The sequence below is a fragment of the Mesocricetus auratus genome, unplaced genomic scaffold, assembly GCF_017639785.1.
Source record: "Mesocricetus auratus isolate SY011 unplaced genomic scaffold, BCM_Maur_2.0 Super-Scaffold_100020, whole genome shotgun sequence".
Classification (NCBI taxonomy): domain Eukaryota; kingdom Metazoa; phylum Chordata; class Mammalia; order Rodentia; family Cricetidae; genus Mesocricetus; species Mesocricetus auratus.
Window position 1 is genome coordinate 7,053,157 of NW_024429201.1, and position 18,033 is coordinate 7,071,189.

At 38.1% G+C, this 18,033-nt stretch overlaps 1 protein-coding gene across 1 annotated transcript in view; it reads right to left on the reverse strand.

Annotated features, from left to right (window-relative positions):
• Window positions 1–18,033, reverse strand: part of Il6st (interleukin 6 cytokine family signal transducer) — a 41,524-nt gene that overhangs the window by 16,538 nt on the left and 6,953 nt on the right. Inside the window, exons 2-7 of the mRNA XM_040729008.1 lie at window positions 16,107–16,189; window positions 13,029–13,107; window positions 7,333–7,638; window positions 6,189–6,309; window positions 3,171–3,331; window positions 2,401–2,546 (exon numbers count right to left, since the gene is read on the reverse strand). Coding sequence (XP_040584942.1) covers window positions 2,401–2,546; window positions 3,171–3,331; window positions 6,189–6,309; window positions 7,333–7,638; window positions 13,029–13,092 — 798 coding nt within the window. The 5' untranslated portion in view covers window positions 13,093–13,107; window positions 16,107–16,189. The remainder of the gene's footprint in view (window positions 1–2,400; window positions 2,547–3,170; window positions 3,332–6,188; window positions 6,310–7,332; window positions 7,639–13,028; window positions 13,108–16,106; window positions 16,190–18,033) is intronic.

The window sequence follows — 18,033 nt, forward strand, 5'->3', positions numbered from 1 at the left end:
AAATGAACAAACAAGAACAAAACAATTCAAGAAGGCACAAGATTATATATATTGGAGGAGACATAGTTCATCCTGGTGGGGAAGGCTGTGTCTCCTCCAAATGTCAGCAGAAATAAACCTTCTTTCTTTAAAATACTTTTGTTAGGTATTTTGTCAAAGGAATGAGAATATTTCATATAATTCAAATGGCAACTAGTGTTTGAATGCCACTGCTTCTCAAAGTAAAATGAATTTCCATATCCTTTGCAATGTAGCAAACGCTTGAAGCAAAATAATAGTAATTTAAGTGACCTTAATGCTATAAGACAGCTTAAATTTTGTTAGAAAAGTCTATTTCCTTGAATTTTATTTAATCTGTTAACCCACATAGTTCCCATGTTCTAGTGTATTGCATGCTTGATTACTTTTTCAATTTTCATTTTATTATTATTATTATTTTTTTTTTTTTTGGTTTTTACGAGACAGGGTTTCTCTGTATTGTTCTGGAGGCTATCGGTCCAGCCCAGCCTCGAACTCACAGAGATCCGCCTGCCTCTGCCTCCCGAGTGCTGGGATTAAAGGCGTGCGCCACCACCGCCCGGCTATTATTTTTATATATGATTTGTGTTTACATTCTTGAGCTCGATTGAATCAAGTATTGTTTTTGTTAATATTAAAATACTTTAGAGTTTGTATGTATTAAAACCATGTAAAATGAATCTCCTTTTCAGCATATATATATATATATATATATATACACACACACACATAGATACAGACACACACACACACACACACACACACACACACACACGAATCTGAGTGGCTAATATACTAGGAATTGTACTGTTACCAACTAACTCTATGTCCAAAGAAAGGGTCAAAGAGCCTGAATGAGGCGTCAGAGAGGGCAGCACTGATAGGCACAGCCTTAGAGAGACAGCTTACTCCACAGAAGGAAGAAAAGAACATGTTGTTCTCAGTTCTCTCTTCTTTCCCATCAAGCCCCTTCCATGCATTAACCCATGGGAAGGGAGATGGTAAGGGAACCTACAGTGACCTCGTCCAGGCCAGCATACCATGACAAGACCCGTGTGGACAGGAAAGGCTATGCCTTTGTCAGGGGAAAGGAGGCTATCCAACCCCATCAAGGAAATAAAGCTAGGGCTGGTGAGATGGCTCATGTGGCTGCTCCTAGCATGACAATGTGAGTTCTGGGGTCCACACAAAGAAAAGAGAAAATGCCTTCTGTAAGTTGTTATGACTTCCACAAATATGTTGTGATGTGTATGCATGTGTGCACACACATATACACAAAAATAGAGAGATGATAGACAGATAGATAGATAGATAGATAGATAGATAGATAGATAGACAGACAGACAGACAGTCAGACAGATAGATGTTGAAAAAAAGAAAACCACAAGCTAGCGTAATAAATAAACTTGCCTTTTATTTGGGCATGGGCAGATAAAATATACAAAATTACTATTTCTTCCACTTGTGAGATTTCAGTACTGGATACAAAACAAGATGTTCTGTTTGGTAGGATTTTTTGTTGTACTGCTGAATTAAGATTCTATGATATTACAATATATATTGAAGAACTTTAGGCACACGTCCTCTCTATGCAGTATAAGTCATGAACCCAATTCTCTTTTGCTGATTGTGACTGTACTCTGAGCCCATAAGAATTGGAGCAGCAGACAGTAGTACCAAGGTTTTGGGCTCAATATCCTTAAAGGTTCATAATGCAACCAGGGTAGTAAAATAAATAAATGGACCAATCAATCAATTAAAATAAAAGTGGGCTATAAATGGTAAGTGGAATTGCAGCAAAAAGTAGCACAGGCATTCAATGAAGTGCTGGCCTTGAGACAGGTGCAAGTACTTCCTTTGCTGAGAGTATCAGTTTTGGGCACGTCACCCCTTCTCTTCCAATCCTGAAATTCCCATTAATTCTGTATTAGGAGTTGGCAAACCTTCTATCAAAGGCTACAGAGTAAGGATTGTGGGCTGTGGGCCAGAAAAATCTGTTACAACTATACAATTCTTCCACTCTAACCCCCAAAAGTAAAGACAACAAACATGTCCCAGTAAAATTTACAAAAGCTGGTGGCAGGTTTTAGCCCACTGCAGCAAAGATGGTCTGAACTATTTATGCAAGCCACACTCTATTTCATGCTTAAAATTTCTGTGTCAACCTGCATGACTTTCATTTCCATCCAAAATGCTCTTCCTAAGATCCTGCAGTACTTCTTTAAATGTCACTGTGTGTTTCTATTGGCATGTCTGTCTGTCAAATGAAATGTTTCACATAATCAGAAACTTAAGACATTGAGAAAAGAGGTAAAACTTTATATTCGCGTTAAAAAAAACAACTAAGACACTATTAGAATAAACAAGCAACTTTCAATTTACCTGGATCCAAGTTGAGGCATCTCTGGTCCTATATTGAATGTCAGATTTCAGTCTTAAAGAACCTGAATTGTTCCATGTTAGCTTTAAAATACTAGACAATTCCTCTGAGTTGCTCACTGATAAATTATATGGTGGGATGTGTTTCACTGAAGAATAAAACAAGTACTAATGTTGGTCATGCTTTACTTTTATAATTTCATATACAAAGTCAACAAACCATGATCTTCCTTAAAAGATTATTCTTATCACATGAAATTTCTCTAGAAATGATACTCAACTATATAATGGAAAAAGATGCTTGAGAATCTTTTCCTTGGCTATTCAGTGTATTTGCTAATTTTCAGGTGCTGGTATAAAATGCTAAAAATATTTTTAACAAATGCTATTTTGAAAAGAAAATAAAAAAAGAACAAGAAAGTCACTGTGATTGCCAGTGGTATGAGATGTTGGAAAATTCAATGGATACCAAAAGGTAACATTTGGAGGGTCAGCCTCAGATACAGTCAGTTTAAAACCAGCCTGGGCTACTTGACACCTAGACTCAAAAACAAAACAACACAAAACAAATAGCAATGGCAAAACATTCCAAAAGCACACTGAAAATGGCTATGAGTGTGACTGGACAGCTGCTTTTCTGTTTCCAAATTACATTTAATAATATTATAAAAATTACTATACTAATAAGCATTTCTACATTAGCTGAAGTGTGAAAAGTAATTTACAAACCATCTAGTAGCCTGATACACTCTCAAATTCAGGCTTATAGGTACCTTTATCCACAGGATCGAAATTGATGGCCTCTGATGAGACCTTCCCAAGGGCATTTTCTGCTTCCACCCAGACTTCAATGTTTACAAAATAGATGGGAGAAAAGCTAACCATGCAGGAGGTGCCATGTTTTGAGTGGCAATCAGGAAACTTCTCTGTTGGCCTAAAAATAAAATTGGAAGAAGCAGCCATTAAAAATAAACTTGAAAATATAAAGGTGAAAAAAGTTACTAGAAAAGAGTGTTGCAGCAAAGTTTGCAATAAATGTTGGTCACTAAGGACATCACCTATTTTTAAAATTGTACTTGATTCATATCTATGGTCTTATTTCTTCATTTTTAATCTAAGAGAACTTCAGTTTAGAATTTTATGCTACGTCCTTATTGACCCTTCACCAAAAATTATCTATTTCTTGTGTGATTTCAGAATAGCAGGCCCAACCTCATTCATAAAGACATGTTTCAGGATCCCCTACAGATGCCTGAAATGTTGAGTAATAACCAAATCCTAGATATACTGTGGTTTTTCCTACATAAGCTTCACTATGATGGTAATTAATCTCTAAATTAAACATGGTAGATGAACAACTCTAACATAACAGTTAAGTGAATGCAGTCTCTCCCTAAATCCTTTATTATACTCACGTTTTCTTGTCACACTGTAATACACTGCATAAAAGATGATTTAAATTGAGGTGAATGATATCAGTCCTGAGACACAATGTTGGTGTTGGGACCCTATTGACCTGATAATAATTCCAAAAGAGGACGTAGGTGTTCCAGTAAGAATGGCCCCCAGAGGCTCATATATTTGAACATTTTAGTCATTAGGGAGTGGCTTGAGAATAATAGGGTCTGTGGCCTTGTTGGAGGAAATGTGTCACTGGGGATGGCCTTCTCGTCTTTTTGTGTGTATCAAAAAAATGATTTTTAATTTGCCTAAGGCTGGCAATACTAGAAATCAATGTTCAGTATGTGTGTATGTGTGCACAATCCCACCGCACTGTACTTATTAAGACAGTGTCACATTGTGGCTGAAGCTCAGTGACTCAGGCTGGCTGGCCAGTAAGCTCCAGTCTGTCTCTACTTATCTATCACCCCAGAGCTGAAATGACAGCACTAGACCACTGCACTTGGCCTGATGTGTGGGTGCTAGGCATCTGAGCTCAGAGCCTCAGGCCTGTGCAGTAGGTACTTTTCCAACTCAGGGATCGCCAGCCCTCAACTTAATGCTAAGAAAACCATGCAGTAAAGAACACACCATCCCTGTAAGTGAAATTTTGGGGGATAGAAACCCAACCCAAATTTGGCCAAATATATAGACCCAACAACAGTCTTTAGGAAATAAAATGACAAGAGAATGTTACACAATATCCAACAAGTCTCAATTATATGGAAAGATAACAGAAGTAGGCAGAACCTACCATTTAAGAAGATTTTATCAACTTAAAAAGTAGGGAGGTTTTTTGGTTGTCTGTTTTTTTTTAGTGTAGTAATTGTATCTACTTTTATTTATTTATTTTTTTAGTTTTGAATCTTTTTTTATCATTTTTTATTTTAATTTTAAATAGCTTGTTTTACATGTCAATCCCAGTTCCCTCTCCCTCCCCTCCTCCCGCACTCCCCTTCCCCCCTCCCTCCCACCCTATTGCCAAATCCTTCCACATAGGGGATATCTAGAGTCTGTCATTTTACTCTGGGTAGGGTCCAGGCACTCCCCTAAGAGTCCAGGCTGAGAGAGCATCCCTCTTTGTGCTATAGGCACACGAAGACTGTTTGTATACCAGGGATAGACACTGATCCACAGCTCAGGGCCCCATAGGTTACCCAGGCCTTCTCGCTGACACTCACATTTGGGGGGTCCAGATCAGTCCCATGCTGGCCTCCCCAATGTCGGTCTGGGGTCCAAGAGCTCTCCCCTGTTCAGATCAGCTGTCTCTGCTGGTTTTGCCAGCCCATTCTTTGCCAATTTGCTCATCACTCCTCTCTCTCTGTCACTGGGTTCCTTGGGTTCAGTTCAGTGATTAATTGTGTGTTTGCCTCTGCTTCCATCAGTCACAGGATGAAGGCTCCCGGATGGTATTAGACATCAAGTTCATTATCAGGAATGGGCATTTGAGGTGGTCTCTCCCCTATTGCTTTGCTTGCCAATTGGTGTTATCCCTTTAGGTCATTCGAGGTCACTCTGGTGCCTGATCTGTATTCGATCCTATGATTCCCTCTTCCCCCTATTCTACCCCCACCCCCTCAACTTACAATCTCAGTTCAAAGAGTACTTTTATAAGAAAACATTTTATGAGAGAAATGAGGAAATACTAGTTGAAAGTTTGATATTAAAATATTTCAACTTGTTGGGCAGAACAATAGTTTGGTGGTTTGAATAGGAATGGCCCCCACAGACTCATATATTTGAAGGGTCGACACTAGGGAGTGACACTGTTAGGAGGTGTGTCTTGTTGGGGTAAATGTGGCTTTGCTGAGGAAGTGTGTGACTAGGGGTAGACTTTGGGGTTTCAAATGCTCAAGCCATACCCAGTGTCTCTCCTCTTCCTGCTGCCTGCTGATCTAGATGTAGAACTCAGCTACCTCTCCAGCATCATATCGCGTCTGTCTGCTTGATACTATGCTTCCCACCATTCTGATAGTGGACTAAAATCTGAATGTCAGCCAGCCCCAATGAACTGTTTTCCTTTGTAAGAGTTGCCATGGTCATGGTGTCTCTTCACAGCAATAGAACACTGACGAAGACTTTAAGCAGCATTTGAATGTGTTTGGAAGTCATCACTCAGAGCTATGCACTGTGACATCTACGGACAGACCATGGCTAGGCTTCTCTAGAAGGCAGCATGGGACAGAGTACATGCACTGCTCAATGCTGACACTGGTGACAGAAGCACAGGGAGAGCACACTGATTCTACTGTCAGCGGATGTGAGATGTCCTCAAATATTCACCAGAAACCACTACTGACAAAATGAGAGTCCCAGCAACAGTGGTTGAGCGCATACCTGGAGACACTTACCACTCTGATTTCAAAGTGTAGTTTGTTTCCAGGTATGTCTCCCTTCCAGGGTCCCAATGACACAGCATATTCTTCCCTTCATTCACAATGCAACTCAAATTTGTAGGTATATCTGGGGGAACTAAAAGGAAATTTGCATTTATTTATTATCAAAAAGAATCCTTATATTCACAAATATTATCCAACTTATATAACACCTAAGACCCACCTCAATTAGATAAACAAACCCAAGATAAAGATATGGGCAAACAAGAAACAGATGTTAATATTTTTTTTCAAACTCTTACTTTTTAGGTCATCATATATATTTTCAAGTGTAACTGCCAATTAATTTATCAATTTCACATTAGTTTTCTATATAAAAATAAAATTTTATTTATAACCATATGAATTATCAATAATGTCTCCAATCAAGTGTTTTAAAACTAATCATACATAATAATAAAAGGCAGTTATTGGAGCAAAAATGATTCACATATATTTTGTATTGTGGGACAGGATCCTACTATGTAGCCCAGGCTGGCCTCAAACTCTCAATCCTCTTGTTCCACACCCCAGGTGCTGGAATTTCTGACATGCACCACCATACCTGGCTGCTGAACTTTTGTTCTTATTGCTTTCTGACATTTGAGTGGAAGCAATGTAAACGCCGAAACTGTAACTCCTAGCTCATCCCTATCTGCCTGTATCACCAGTTCCACTCTTTTTAAAAAAAATAATTACATTATTTCCCCTTCCCTCTCCTCCCTCTAAGCCTCCCATATAGCCCCCGTGCTCTCTTCAAATCCACAGTCTCTGTTTTTCAGTGTTTCTCCATTTTCTTCACTCAGGGACCTGTTAACTTGAGCCTTTTTCAGTAATGAGGAGACAGAAGGCTGGTATCAACAGAAGCTCTGCAAATCAGTAATACTCTGACCAAAGCATTTCTCAAGAATCTGACAAATGTTTGTCTTTTAGCAAAGAAATGGCAGCCATGCTACTCTTTTGAATTTATGTGTAACAGTGAAAACTTCTAAATATTTTTATAAAATAAGTATATCCAAAAGCTACAAAACCAAGTGACTGTCCTTGGGAAGGCTAACAGAAACCATTAAAAATGTAGTTCAAGAATCTGGCAAAGTTACAAAGAAGACACAGATCTTACAGCCTGAAAGTACGGTGGTTCCATACACATTCTGCTCGATCTGCCCAAATGACAGGACATTGCAGGTGAGCTGGACTGTCTGGAGGACCATGTCTGTGAAGGTGACACTAGACGTGGTTCTGTTGATGACAGTGACCTGCTCCTTGGGGACAGCAACATGGTTTGTCTTCCACACGATGAAACTTGCATTCGCGTAGTACTGCTGAAGACACTCTTCCTTTAGCACACAAATGGCAGTGAAGTTAGAGCCACGCTGTACAACTGGAAATTCGGGGTAGATATAACCACATGGTTCCAAAAGTTGACCTGAAAAAGAACAATGGACTCTGCTAAGTGTCCTGAGCTTGCCTAGCACATGTAATGTCTTGGTTCAATGCCTGGCACTGTGACAGAAACAAGGCAAAAAAACAAAGACTGAATATTTCCAGTACAAAATGGTATCTGGATAGCAGCACTCAATGTAGACTCCACAGATTCATTGTATAAATCCTCTGAGGAAAAACTAAATATAGACTGAAAAATTGTGGTCTGAATGTAATATCTAAATTTGTTAAGAAATACACAAATTACAATGTACAAGGTACAAAAATTACTGAGCCCATAGTCCAATATTCTGATTTTCCTTAGAAAACGCTGCTTTAGCACACCCCTTGACTGAGATAGTTTAAGCTAAACTCCAGAAAAAGGTGGGCTGTCTTCCCCTCCAGCCCTGAATGCCGGTAGAGGCGAGGCTACAGGGAGAGACGGACAAACTGTCCATAAATCAAAATTCAGACTGCAGCAAGACAGCAACCCAAACCAGAAAGACTAGAAAATATGGGCAAATGTGTTATGTTTTAACAAAGTACAGAGGATATGATTTTCTGATAAAACACTGGACTAGTTTTAGCAATAACTGTGTTTTATCCATCAATGCATGGAATAAAATTTTCTATTTAATAGGAGGAAAAGAAAAGAATCAGATAGGATAAAAAATAAAGCCCAGTTATACAGTTGAACTGTCACAAGTGAGGTCATGTGGTATTTGTCTTTCACTGTCTGGCTTATTTAACTTAGCATGTTTTCAGTTCTACTTATGTTGTCCCAAATGAAAGATTTCACCATTTTTTAAGATGGAATAGTATTCCATTATGAACACACACAGTCATTTCCATTATCCACTTATATATTTCTTGGCTATTGTAAGTAGTACTGCAATAAAAACAAAATGCAGGTCTCGTTTTGACATAATGGTTTAATTTCTTTTCTATTATTTACCCAATAGTGAGAATGTATTTGACAGGATTCAGACTTGCCTAGGAGATAAACTTCTAGGTATATTCTTAAGGGGGTTTTTAGATTGGGTTAACTGAGGCAGGAAGACACACTCTAAATGCATGGGCTGGGGTCCTGGAGTGAATGAAATGATAAGGCAAGCTACACACTAACATTCATCTGTTTCCTAAGTGCATGCACAATGTGACCCTGTTGTACCAAACTTCTGTTGCCACGCCTTCCCCAGCCCGACAGGACTATCCACTTGAGTCTGACCTTCCTCAAGTTGCTTGTCAAGAATTTTGTCATAGCAATGAGAAAAGTAACTATTACAATCTGCTAGTTGAACTGACTTTTATGAGTCTCTGTATTATTTTTGATAATAGCTGTATTTATATAAAAATCCCATCAATACCGTGTTTGGTTTCCTTTTCTGTACATTCCTGCCAGCATATACCTTAGGTTTTTGTGCTAACAGTCTCTCTAGCAGGTCATTCCTTACTATGACTTCCCTGATGATTAGTGCTGAGTATGTTTCCATGGAATTATTAGCTATTTGCATGTCTTTTTTGGAGAGATGTCCAACTAAGTCTACTATACCTTTAAAAATTATTTACTTTTTCTACTAATTTGTTTGAATTCCTTGCATGATCAATATTAATCCCTAATCAGGTATATGATGGGAATATTCCCCTATTTGATGAGTGTCTTTTTACTTGGTAGATTTTCCTTGCCACACAGAAGCTTAAGTGTAATGCACTCTAATTTGTCTACTCTTGTTTTACTCCTATGCTTTGGGATCCTAGTGAGAAACTCCTCACCTGTTCCAGTATCCTAAAGCATTTCCCCTACTTTTTCTTCTAGTGATTTCATAGTTTTAGGTCTTGTATTAAAAGTCTTCAATCCAGGTGGTTGTGGTGTGCACACCCTCCCAGTCCTAGCACTTGGGAGGCAGACGCAGACAGATCTCTGCAAATTCAAGGTCAACCTAGTCTACATAGTGAGTTCCAGGGTGGCCAGAGTTATACAAGGAGACCATGTCTCAAAAGAAAACAAAGTAAGCCTCTAATCTGTTTTGAGTTCATTTTTCGAGCTGTTGACAAATTGAGAAAAACTGGATATCCAATTATCCCACATCTTGGTCTGAAGAAACTGTACTTTAATATCTTAGCACTTATCAAAGCTTTGGTAGCTATACATAATGAATTTACTTCTATGTTCTCTAGTCTTTTCTACTGTTCTGTTTTTATGCCCACACAATGCTGTTTTATTTTTTTTTTATTTTTTTATTTTTTGGTTTTTCGAGACAGGGTTTCTCTGTATTGTTTTGGAGGCTGTCGGTCCAGCCTGGCCTTGAACTCACAGAGATCTGCCTGCCTCTGCCTCCCGAGTGCTGGGATTAAAGGCGTGCGCCACCACTGCCCGGCAACAATGCTGTTTTAATTACTGTAGATTTATAAAATATTTTGAAATCAGGTAGTATGGAGATTTTTATTTTGCTCAAGAATATTTTGGGTATTTGGGTGTTTTGTGGTTCCATGTGAATTTTAGGAATATTTTTTTCTAATTCTGTAGATTGCTTTGAAAAGTGCTGAAATTTTAGCAATATTCATTCTTTTAATTCATGCACATGGATTGTCTTTCCATGTTTTGTGCCCTTTTCAAAAATTCTTTCATTGGTGATATATTATTTATGATTTACTAAAGCTTGCTTGAAGATCAGAGAAACAAAGCAGCCAAGCCAGTAGATCTTACCTCTACCCAGTTGAAATGGCAATGCTGACTCTACGAACCCTCAGACACAAATAGTTTTCGGTTCCTGTCTCCTCCTGCCTTTTATTTCTTTTTCTGCCCAGTCATATCACTCCTGTCTCCACCTCCCTAGTGCTAAGATTAAAGGAGTGTGACCCCAGGTGCTGAGATCACCTTTGTGCGAGCTGTTTCTTTTAGTACTGGATTAATTTCATGTAGTCAGTGTGGCCTTGAACTAAGAGAGATCCATCTACCTCTTAACCCTGATTAGGATTAAAGGTATGCATCACCACTGCCTGACCTCTATAGCTTGAGGCTGACTTTGCTTTCTAAATCCTCAGGCTTTAATAAATTATTAATAATATACCACCACAATTAGGTTTTATAATTTATATTTGAGAGACACTTTAACTGACTAAATTTACTTGTACTTATTTTTGGAGCTACTGTAAATAAGATTGCTTTATCAGATACTTTACCATTAGCATGTGGAAATGCTATTGACCAATGTATATTAACTCTTTACCCAGCAACTTTTCTGAATTCATTGATTAGTTCTTTTTTTTTTTTTTTTTGTAGATTCTTTAGGGTTTCCACTATACAAGACCATGTCATCTACATGAGACAATCTGACATCTTCTTTTCCAACCAGGATGTCTTTTATATTTCTTTCTTTTGCCTAATTAATTGCTCTGGTTAAGTCTTTGTCTTAGTTATGGAATCTATTGCTGCAATGACATGCATGACCAAAATGCAAATTGGGGAGGAAAGAGTTTATTTGGATTATACTTCAGCATTGCTGTTCATCACTGAAGGAGTCAGTACAGGAACGTAGCAGGATGCCGGAAGCAGGAACTGATGCAGAGGTCATGGAAGGGTGCTGCTTACTGGCCTGCTTCCCATGGCTTGCTAAGCCTACCTTCTTAGAGAACCCAGAATACAGTCCAGGGAAGGCACCACCCACCATGGACTGAGTCCTCCACCACTGATTACTAAGTGGAGAAAATGTTTCCCCAGCTAAGGCTCCTTCCTCTCTGATGACTCTAGCTTGTGTCAAATTGGCACACAAAACCAGCCGGTACAGTCTTCAAATATCCTATTTAGTAGGAGTGGTTAGAAATAAAGGTAGTGAAAATAGCCTCTATATTAGAGAAAAAGCTTTCAGTTTCCATTCAGCACATTAGTTGTGAACTTGAGGGTGTGTGTGTGTGTGTATAAAATTTTTGTTATGCTGAAATGTTCTTCCTATACCTAATTTATTGTTGTAAGTTATGAAATGTTTTATATGAAATTTATCAAATGCATCTAAGGCGACTCTACAGTTTTTGTCCTTCCATATGTCAATCTCATTTACTCATTTATATATGGTAGTCTTGTACCTCTGCAATGAGCGTATTTTATCAGAGTAAATAATGTGCTGTTGAATCCTGTTCTTAGTATTTTACCAAGATTTTCTGCATCTATGTTCATCAGGATATTGGTGTATAGCTTCTAGATTTGTGTGTTGTCTGGTTTTGGTATAAGACAATGCTGGCTTGGTGTTTTCAAAGTGATGATACAGGGTCTTGCTATATATATAGCCCAGACTGGCCTTGCACTTAAAATCCTCCTGCCTCAGTTCTCTGAGTACTAAGATTACAGTACATGTTAGCGTGCTTGGCTCAAGCTTACTATTACTTCTGCTTATTTCTCTACCTCCCTCAACTTATCCAGGCCAGATGCCTTGGAGCAGCCTTCCACATCTCTCTGTAGGTTCAGCGTCCAAGAGTTTAAAGCTGCTTTCCTGCCAATGCTTGCTAGTGGTTCTGAGTTGTTACTCATTTGGACTTCAGTTTAACATACAATTTTCTGTTACTGGAAACTGTTCAAAGTGAAGCCAAACTCCTCCATGTGAAGACAGCTGACCCAAAGTGGCGCTTTTCAAACTGTGACAGAGGTCAGGTGTCTTCTTGCAAACTGAATAGATCTGTGTTTTTGTTTGCAGACCCCACTGACAATATGCTTGGTTGTCATAGCTATGTCAAACTGTTTCTAGGAGCTAGAGAGATGGCTCAGTGATTAAGAACACTGGCTGATCTTGTAGAGGGTGGAGTTTGATTCCCAGTACTCACAATCTATAACTGTAGTCCTAGGGGATTTGACATGCTCATTTGGCCTTCCCAGGCACAAGGAATTTATGTGGTGCATGAAACAACATCTATACAGGCAAAATACCCATGCAGGGAAACTGTTTAAAAGTTTTCTACATATAGATTATTAAGTCTTCATTCATCTCACTTTAGACTACCAGATCACTGGTGCTCATCAGGTTAGTATCAACAATATAGCTTCTACCACCCCTTCCTTCCGGTATGCAACCAAACAGCTTAATGACTTTTGGGTAACTGAAGAGAAAAAAAATGCTAAGAATTAACAGGTTTTTCTCCTAGTAATTTATTTAAAAACATTTTTGTATACCAATAATCAATATTACTGAACTATAACTAATATGCATTCAGTATTTATGAAACTCAAATAAATGATATAAAACAAATTATCAGGTATATTTGTACTAATGATATTTCTCCCAATAATGACTCTAGAAAGAATATATGAGCACAATTATATAACTATTAAACATGAACCTAATTATATAGTATATAAAATATATAAGCCAAATTTGTGGAGTTGGGACATTTCATGAACCTTACCTATAGATTCAGTGATGAGGAAAATAAACAAAGCTTGTGTTAGCCAAATCCTCAGTGTTGACATCTTGCACGGATGTTCCTGTAAAAGATATAATGTGAAATTTAAAAACCTGTTCTTTACACACAAGCTCAAACACAGGTTTATTTCTACTGTGCAGCTATTTTTCTGAAAGGTGGTATCATACGCACGTGAATGCAGAAAGGGAATTTTTTTCTCTGTTCACTAAAGTTATGGCTGTACAAAACTGCTGGATGACATCAATAGTTAAGGACCAATCCCACTTTTTTATGATGTAAAATCATACATACAAGTAATTGAGAGATGGAAGACTTCAGAAATGTCTGAATGGCAAAGTTCCCTTTAAAGAACCTTAGAAGGGACTAGACAAAAGGAAATTTAGCTCAGTGTAACCAAAAATAGTTCCTGATAGGAGGAGGATGCCTACAAAGTACTAAAAGATTTAATACATCATAGAAAAACAAGTGGAGTTTATAGAAAAAAATACACATAACTAAATATTCAAGATGACAATTTTAAACTACTTACATGAGATGCAAATTAAAAAGACAGGAATGAAAAAACTGTGCAAACACTCTGGAAAATGATGGGGCAGGGGAGACTTTAGCAAGTTAAAAAGCATGGTGTAAGACCTGGCATTACACACCTAACATCGTATCTAAGGAAAATCAGAACCATATGTGTCCACACAAAAACATACTCAGATGTTTATTCAGAAAAATCTGAAACTGGAAACAACCCAAATATCTATCAAGTGGTAAACTGATAAAGAAAATCAGCTGAGGGCATATTTACAAAACAGAATAGTAATAAGTGGGAACAAACCAATGATACATCAAGCACAAGAAAAAATCCCCCACAGAAGTGTGTAATGGCAGGTGCCAGCCACTACAGGTTGCATGAGCAAACTAAGGTGACACATAGCAGGTCAGGGATCCCTAAGCAGAGGCAGAGGGGAAAGAGCAATAGGGTCTTTTGGGGTGATAAAATATTCAACAACTTGATTTTGGTGGTGACTTTATAAAGATTATAGGTATTTGCAAAGATTCACTGAATTGTGCCAACATTACAAAGGCTCCGATCTGAGGCTACCCTACTGGGAAGCTGATAATTAGCTTGCTACAGTTTCATGAATACCAGCAAATATTGTAAGACAGGAGTTAAAACAAAAGACATGATTCTTAGCAGCAGCAACAAAGTATCAATAGCTTCTTTTGCTAACTACCAGCTCATCTGCAGGGTTTGGTGAAATTAGTTGACACCTGCAGACAAGTTATCTTACAGGACATAAAGATTTGGCTTATAGATACTAGGGGGAGGGCCTAGGCCCTGCCCCAAATGATGTGTCAGACTTTGGTGATCCCCAAGGGAGGCCTCACCCTCCCTGGGGCGCGGATGGGGGGGTTGGTGGGGAGCATAGGAGGACTGGAGGGAGTAAAATAAGATTGTTTTTAATAAAACAAAAAACAAAGATCTAGCCTAAGAACCCACGCTTTAAAGTGAGCAGGACGCATTCTGGCCTTTTACTCTAGAGGGAGCCATTACAGCTATCTTTTAAAACTGCAAGCAAGCCTTCCTAAGTCAAACAGTATTTCAACATCCTTGAGATGATAGCAGGGTGGGACAGTCAGGGCTTTTGCAACTAAGACATGTAGCATACAAAAAACATGACCTACTTTTTTTTTAGTGTTTATACATTAAATCTTAATTATAACCAATTAACACTATACAGACAAGGTGTACATACACCAAAGGAAACAGGTGCTAATGTCTTCCAAAAGGTATACTCATAGGAATGTCTCACAGATGCCCAAGGTAGGTGCAGCTCCACAGCTCAGGTTCTCAGTATACACAGGGCATAAGTTCAACCCCCAACAACAAGAAAAACCAAAATATAGCCAAAAGCTGATGAGAAGCAACCAGACAAACTGGCAGAGTCATAGCAATTAGCAAGAAGAATGTACAAATAAGCACAGCATGATAACACTCACATGCAATACAGAACCAGAGCAGGGTAGGCTTGTGACTGGGCAGTGCCATGAGGAAATGGAAAAGCCTTTCCCTATAATGACTTGAAGTATTACTTCCTAATTTTTAAAACTGTCACTGAGATGTGAGGAAGGAGTATCTATTAAAGTGCCTGACATCAAAGTACAAATGTGTTCTGTGTTGTATCCTGTACAACTAACTTCACTTGTGGCTTAGCTTGTTTTAAAATGGATAGCATTCTGCTAATTTTTTCTTTTGATTCTGCTGAGAGCAAACATTCAAATTAAAGGTATATTAAATGTTCCTCTTCACAGCTCTTGCAGAATATGCACATATTGCAAAAATGTTGCATACAATGACTTCCTCCAATTTTTAAAAGCTTTCTAGGAAGCTTTTACAAAACAAAAAAGATATGACTAGTAACTGTATGTGCAAGACAGGTTTATTTCAGAATGGAGTGGTTCTTCTGTATTGGTAATTCCTAGATTCTGGCCAGCCAACAGTGGTGTGCTGAAAGATATGTCACAAGTGACTTCTTCAAGTAATGCTTGTCACACAGAATATGAATGAATGGCTTGCTTGAAAACTCAGAATGCAGTAACTGTGTTGCTACCTGTTCTTTCATTTCATGGCTTTTTCTCAAGTGGGGAAAAAAAACAATGTAATTATAACTGATCAATATTTAATAACTGTGCCACTTTAAATATTTTTATTGCTTACACTGAGATTTTTTTATTTATTTCCACTTTTAAAAATCTAACCCAGGTACAAAACAAAAAATGAATAAGGACTGCATTCACTGGTAAAGATATCAGTATAAACTGTTACTATGGCAAGGTAACTGTTATAATTGAAGAGCCTTGAATGAAGCCCAGATGTCAGAAATAAAGCAAACTGTGTTCACTGGTGAGCTGTGTAGCGATCGGGGTGATTTTTAACTACATAAAGTTGAGCTAAATTACTTTGCAATTATCGACCCTTTACTCCTTTCTAGTTCATGCTAACTGAAACTGAACTGTTGTCAGAATGGGCACAGAAGAAAAACAAAAATTCAGACACAAATCACTTACCTCACAAAATTAGCAAATACAAAGGCATAAATCTGAAGCAAGTCCGTGGCCTCCAAATGTCATGTTCCTTCTATCGGGTCTCCCTGTGAAGATAGAGAGCCTTGTTCTGAATGATGACTTGGTAAGTGTTGTACATTTGCTTCTTTACTAGAATCTATGAAAACTTCATACACACATACATTATATTTTTTTCAGATTCACACCTACTGCTTCTCTAGATCCTGGATCCACCTGTACATATGGGTTCTTTAAACCCTTCACTGGTGTTACGATTTTGGGTTTGCACCAAGTAGCACATATTATGGAACTTCAGAATAAAATAATCCCACAAATACTTGGGTGAGGGTATTTAATAATCCAGTGGTTATTACTATGTCTTTACTTCCCCTTTGGGACAAGGTTTTGCTATGTTGTCCTGGTTGGCCATTAACTACTGAGTTAAAGTAATCTTCTTGCCTCAAGCCTTTGGACCTAGGACCATTAGGACCTAGAGTTATGTTTAATAGTGGTTCTCAACCTGAGGGTTGCAACTCCTTGGGGTCAAATGACTCTTTCACAAGGAGTCTCCTAAGACCATCACAAAAGATAGATATTTATATTATGGATCATAATAATAACAAAATTACAGTTATGAAATAGCAATAAAAATATTTTTATGGTTGGGAGTCACCACAACATGAAGTACTGTATTAAAGGTTTACAGTGTTAGGCAGGTTGAGAACCGCTGATTTAATACATAGTCGCAACTATTAAAGTTGCCAACACCTAATTCAACCCCCTTGATGTCTATGTAATGTCACAAGGGCATCTTGTTCATATTGACAATAGCAGGTCCTTAGGAGAAGATTGATGATACCTTTTGTTCTCGACTGGCACTTAGTTAAACCAGCTGACACCTCAACTGTCCAACTACACTCAGTACTAGATTAAATTGAGAAGTGGTAGCAACTGTTTCATATAACTAAAAACTTAGGCAAAGAATTGAGTCCTGTTCTACATGTCTTTGACATGACACAAAAACAAGGAATTAAATTTGTAACATTTTTAAAATTTCAAAAGAAAAAGGGGGGTGCAGTGCAGGCAAGTAAAGTTTCTATAATTTCACCAAGAAAAATAGCTAGTGAAAATGTTGCTGGACAGTCTTGCAAAATTCTACGCCTAAACTTTATATTGTGTAAGTAAGTACATATTTCTTACTTTAGAAAGTCAGGTTCACACATGTGATGAGAGTTGTACACTACAGACTGGAACTCTATAAGCACTACACAGGTTAAGTTTTTGCAGCCTTTGCGCTCCCTTCTTCCCACTGAGGTCTTTCTTGGCTTCTCTGAACTGCTTCTACAACCCAGCTCTCCTGGTTTCTGTTTTCTCCTTTGTAACATCTGAGACATCTGTAACAGACTGGCAAATATTTTATGTAATGAGCCAGATAAATGTTTAGACTTTCTTTACAAAACGACTGCAAGCCAGATTTGGTCTTCAGGCCATTGTTTTTGTCAAGCCCAATTCTAAAATGCGACATAATTTTCTTATTTTGCTTACTGTTTGTTCAAGGTTGAACTGTGTCCCCTACAAAAGATGCACTCAAATCCCAACTCCTAGAACCTCAAAATACGATCCTCTTGGAAACAGGACCACTGCTGATGTAATCAGCAAAGAAACCCTAGTGGACTTGGGTAAGACATTAGAACAATGTGACTTCTATAAGAGAGACACAGAAAATGCCCTATGACAGAAGGCAGAGACTGGAGTGACATAGCTATAAGCTAAAAAAAAGTCAGCACATGGCTACTACTGTAGGCTAGGGAGAGCCAATAGATTCTTTCCAGTTTCAGAAGGACTTCTGGAGAAAATAACAGTTCTATAATTTTATTTTATTTGTTTGTTTGTTTTTTTTTTTTCAGAAGGGTTTTCTGTGTGTAGTCCT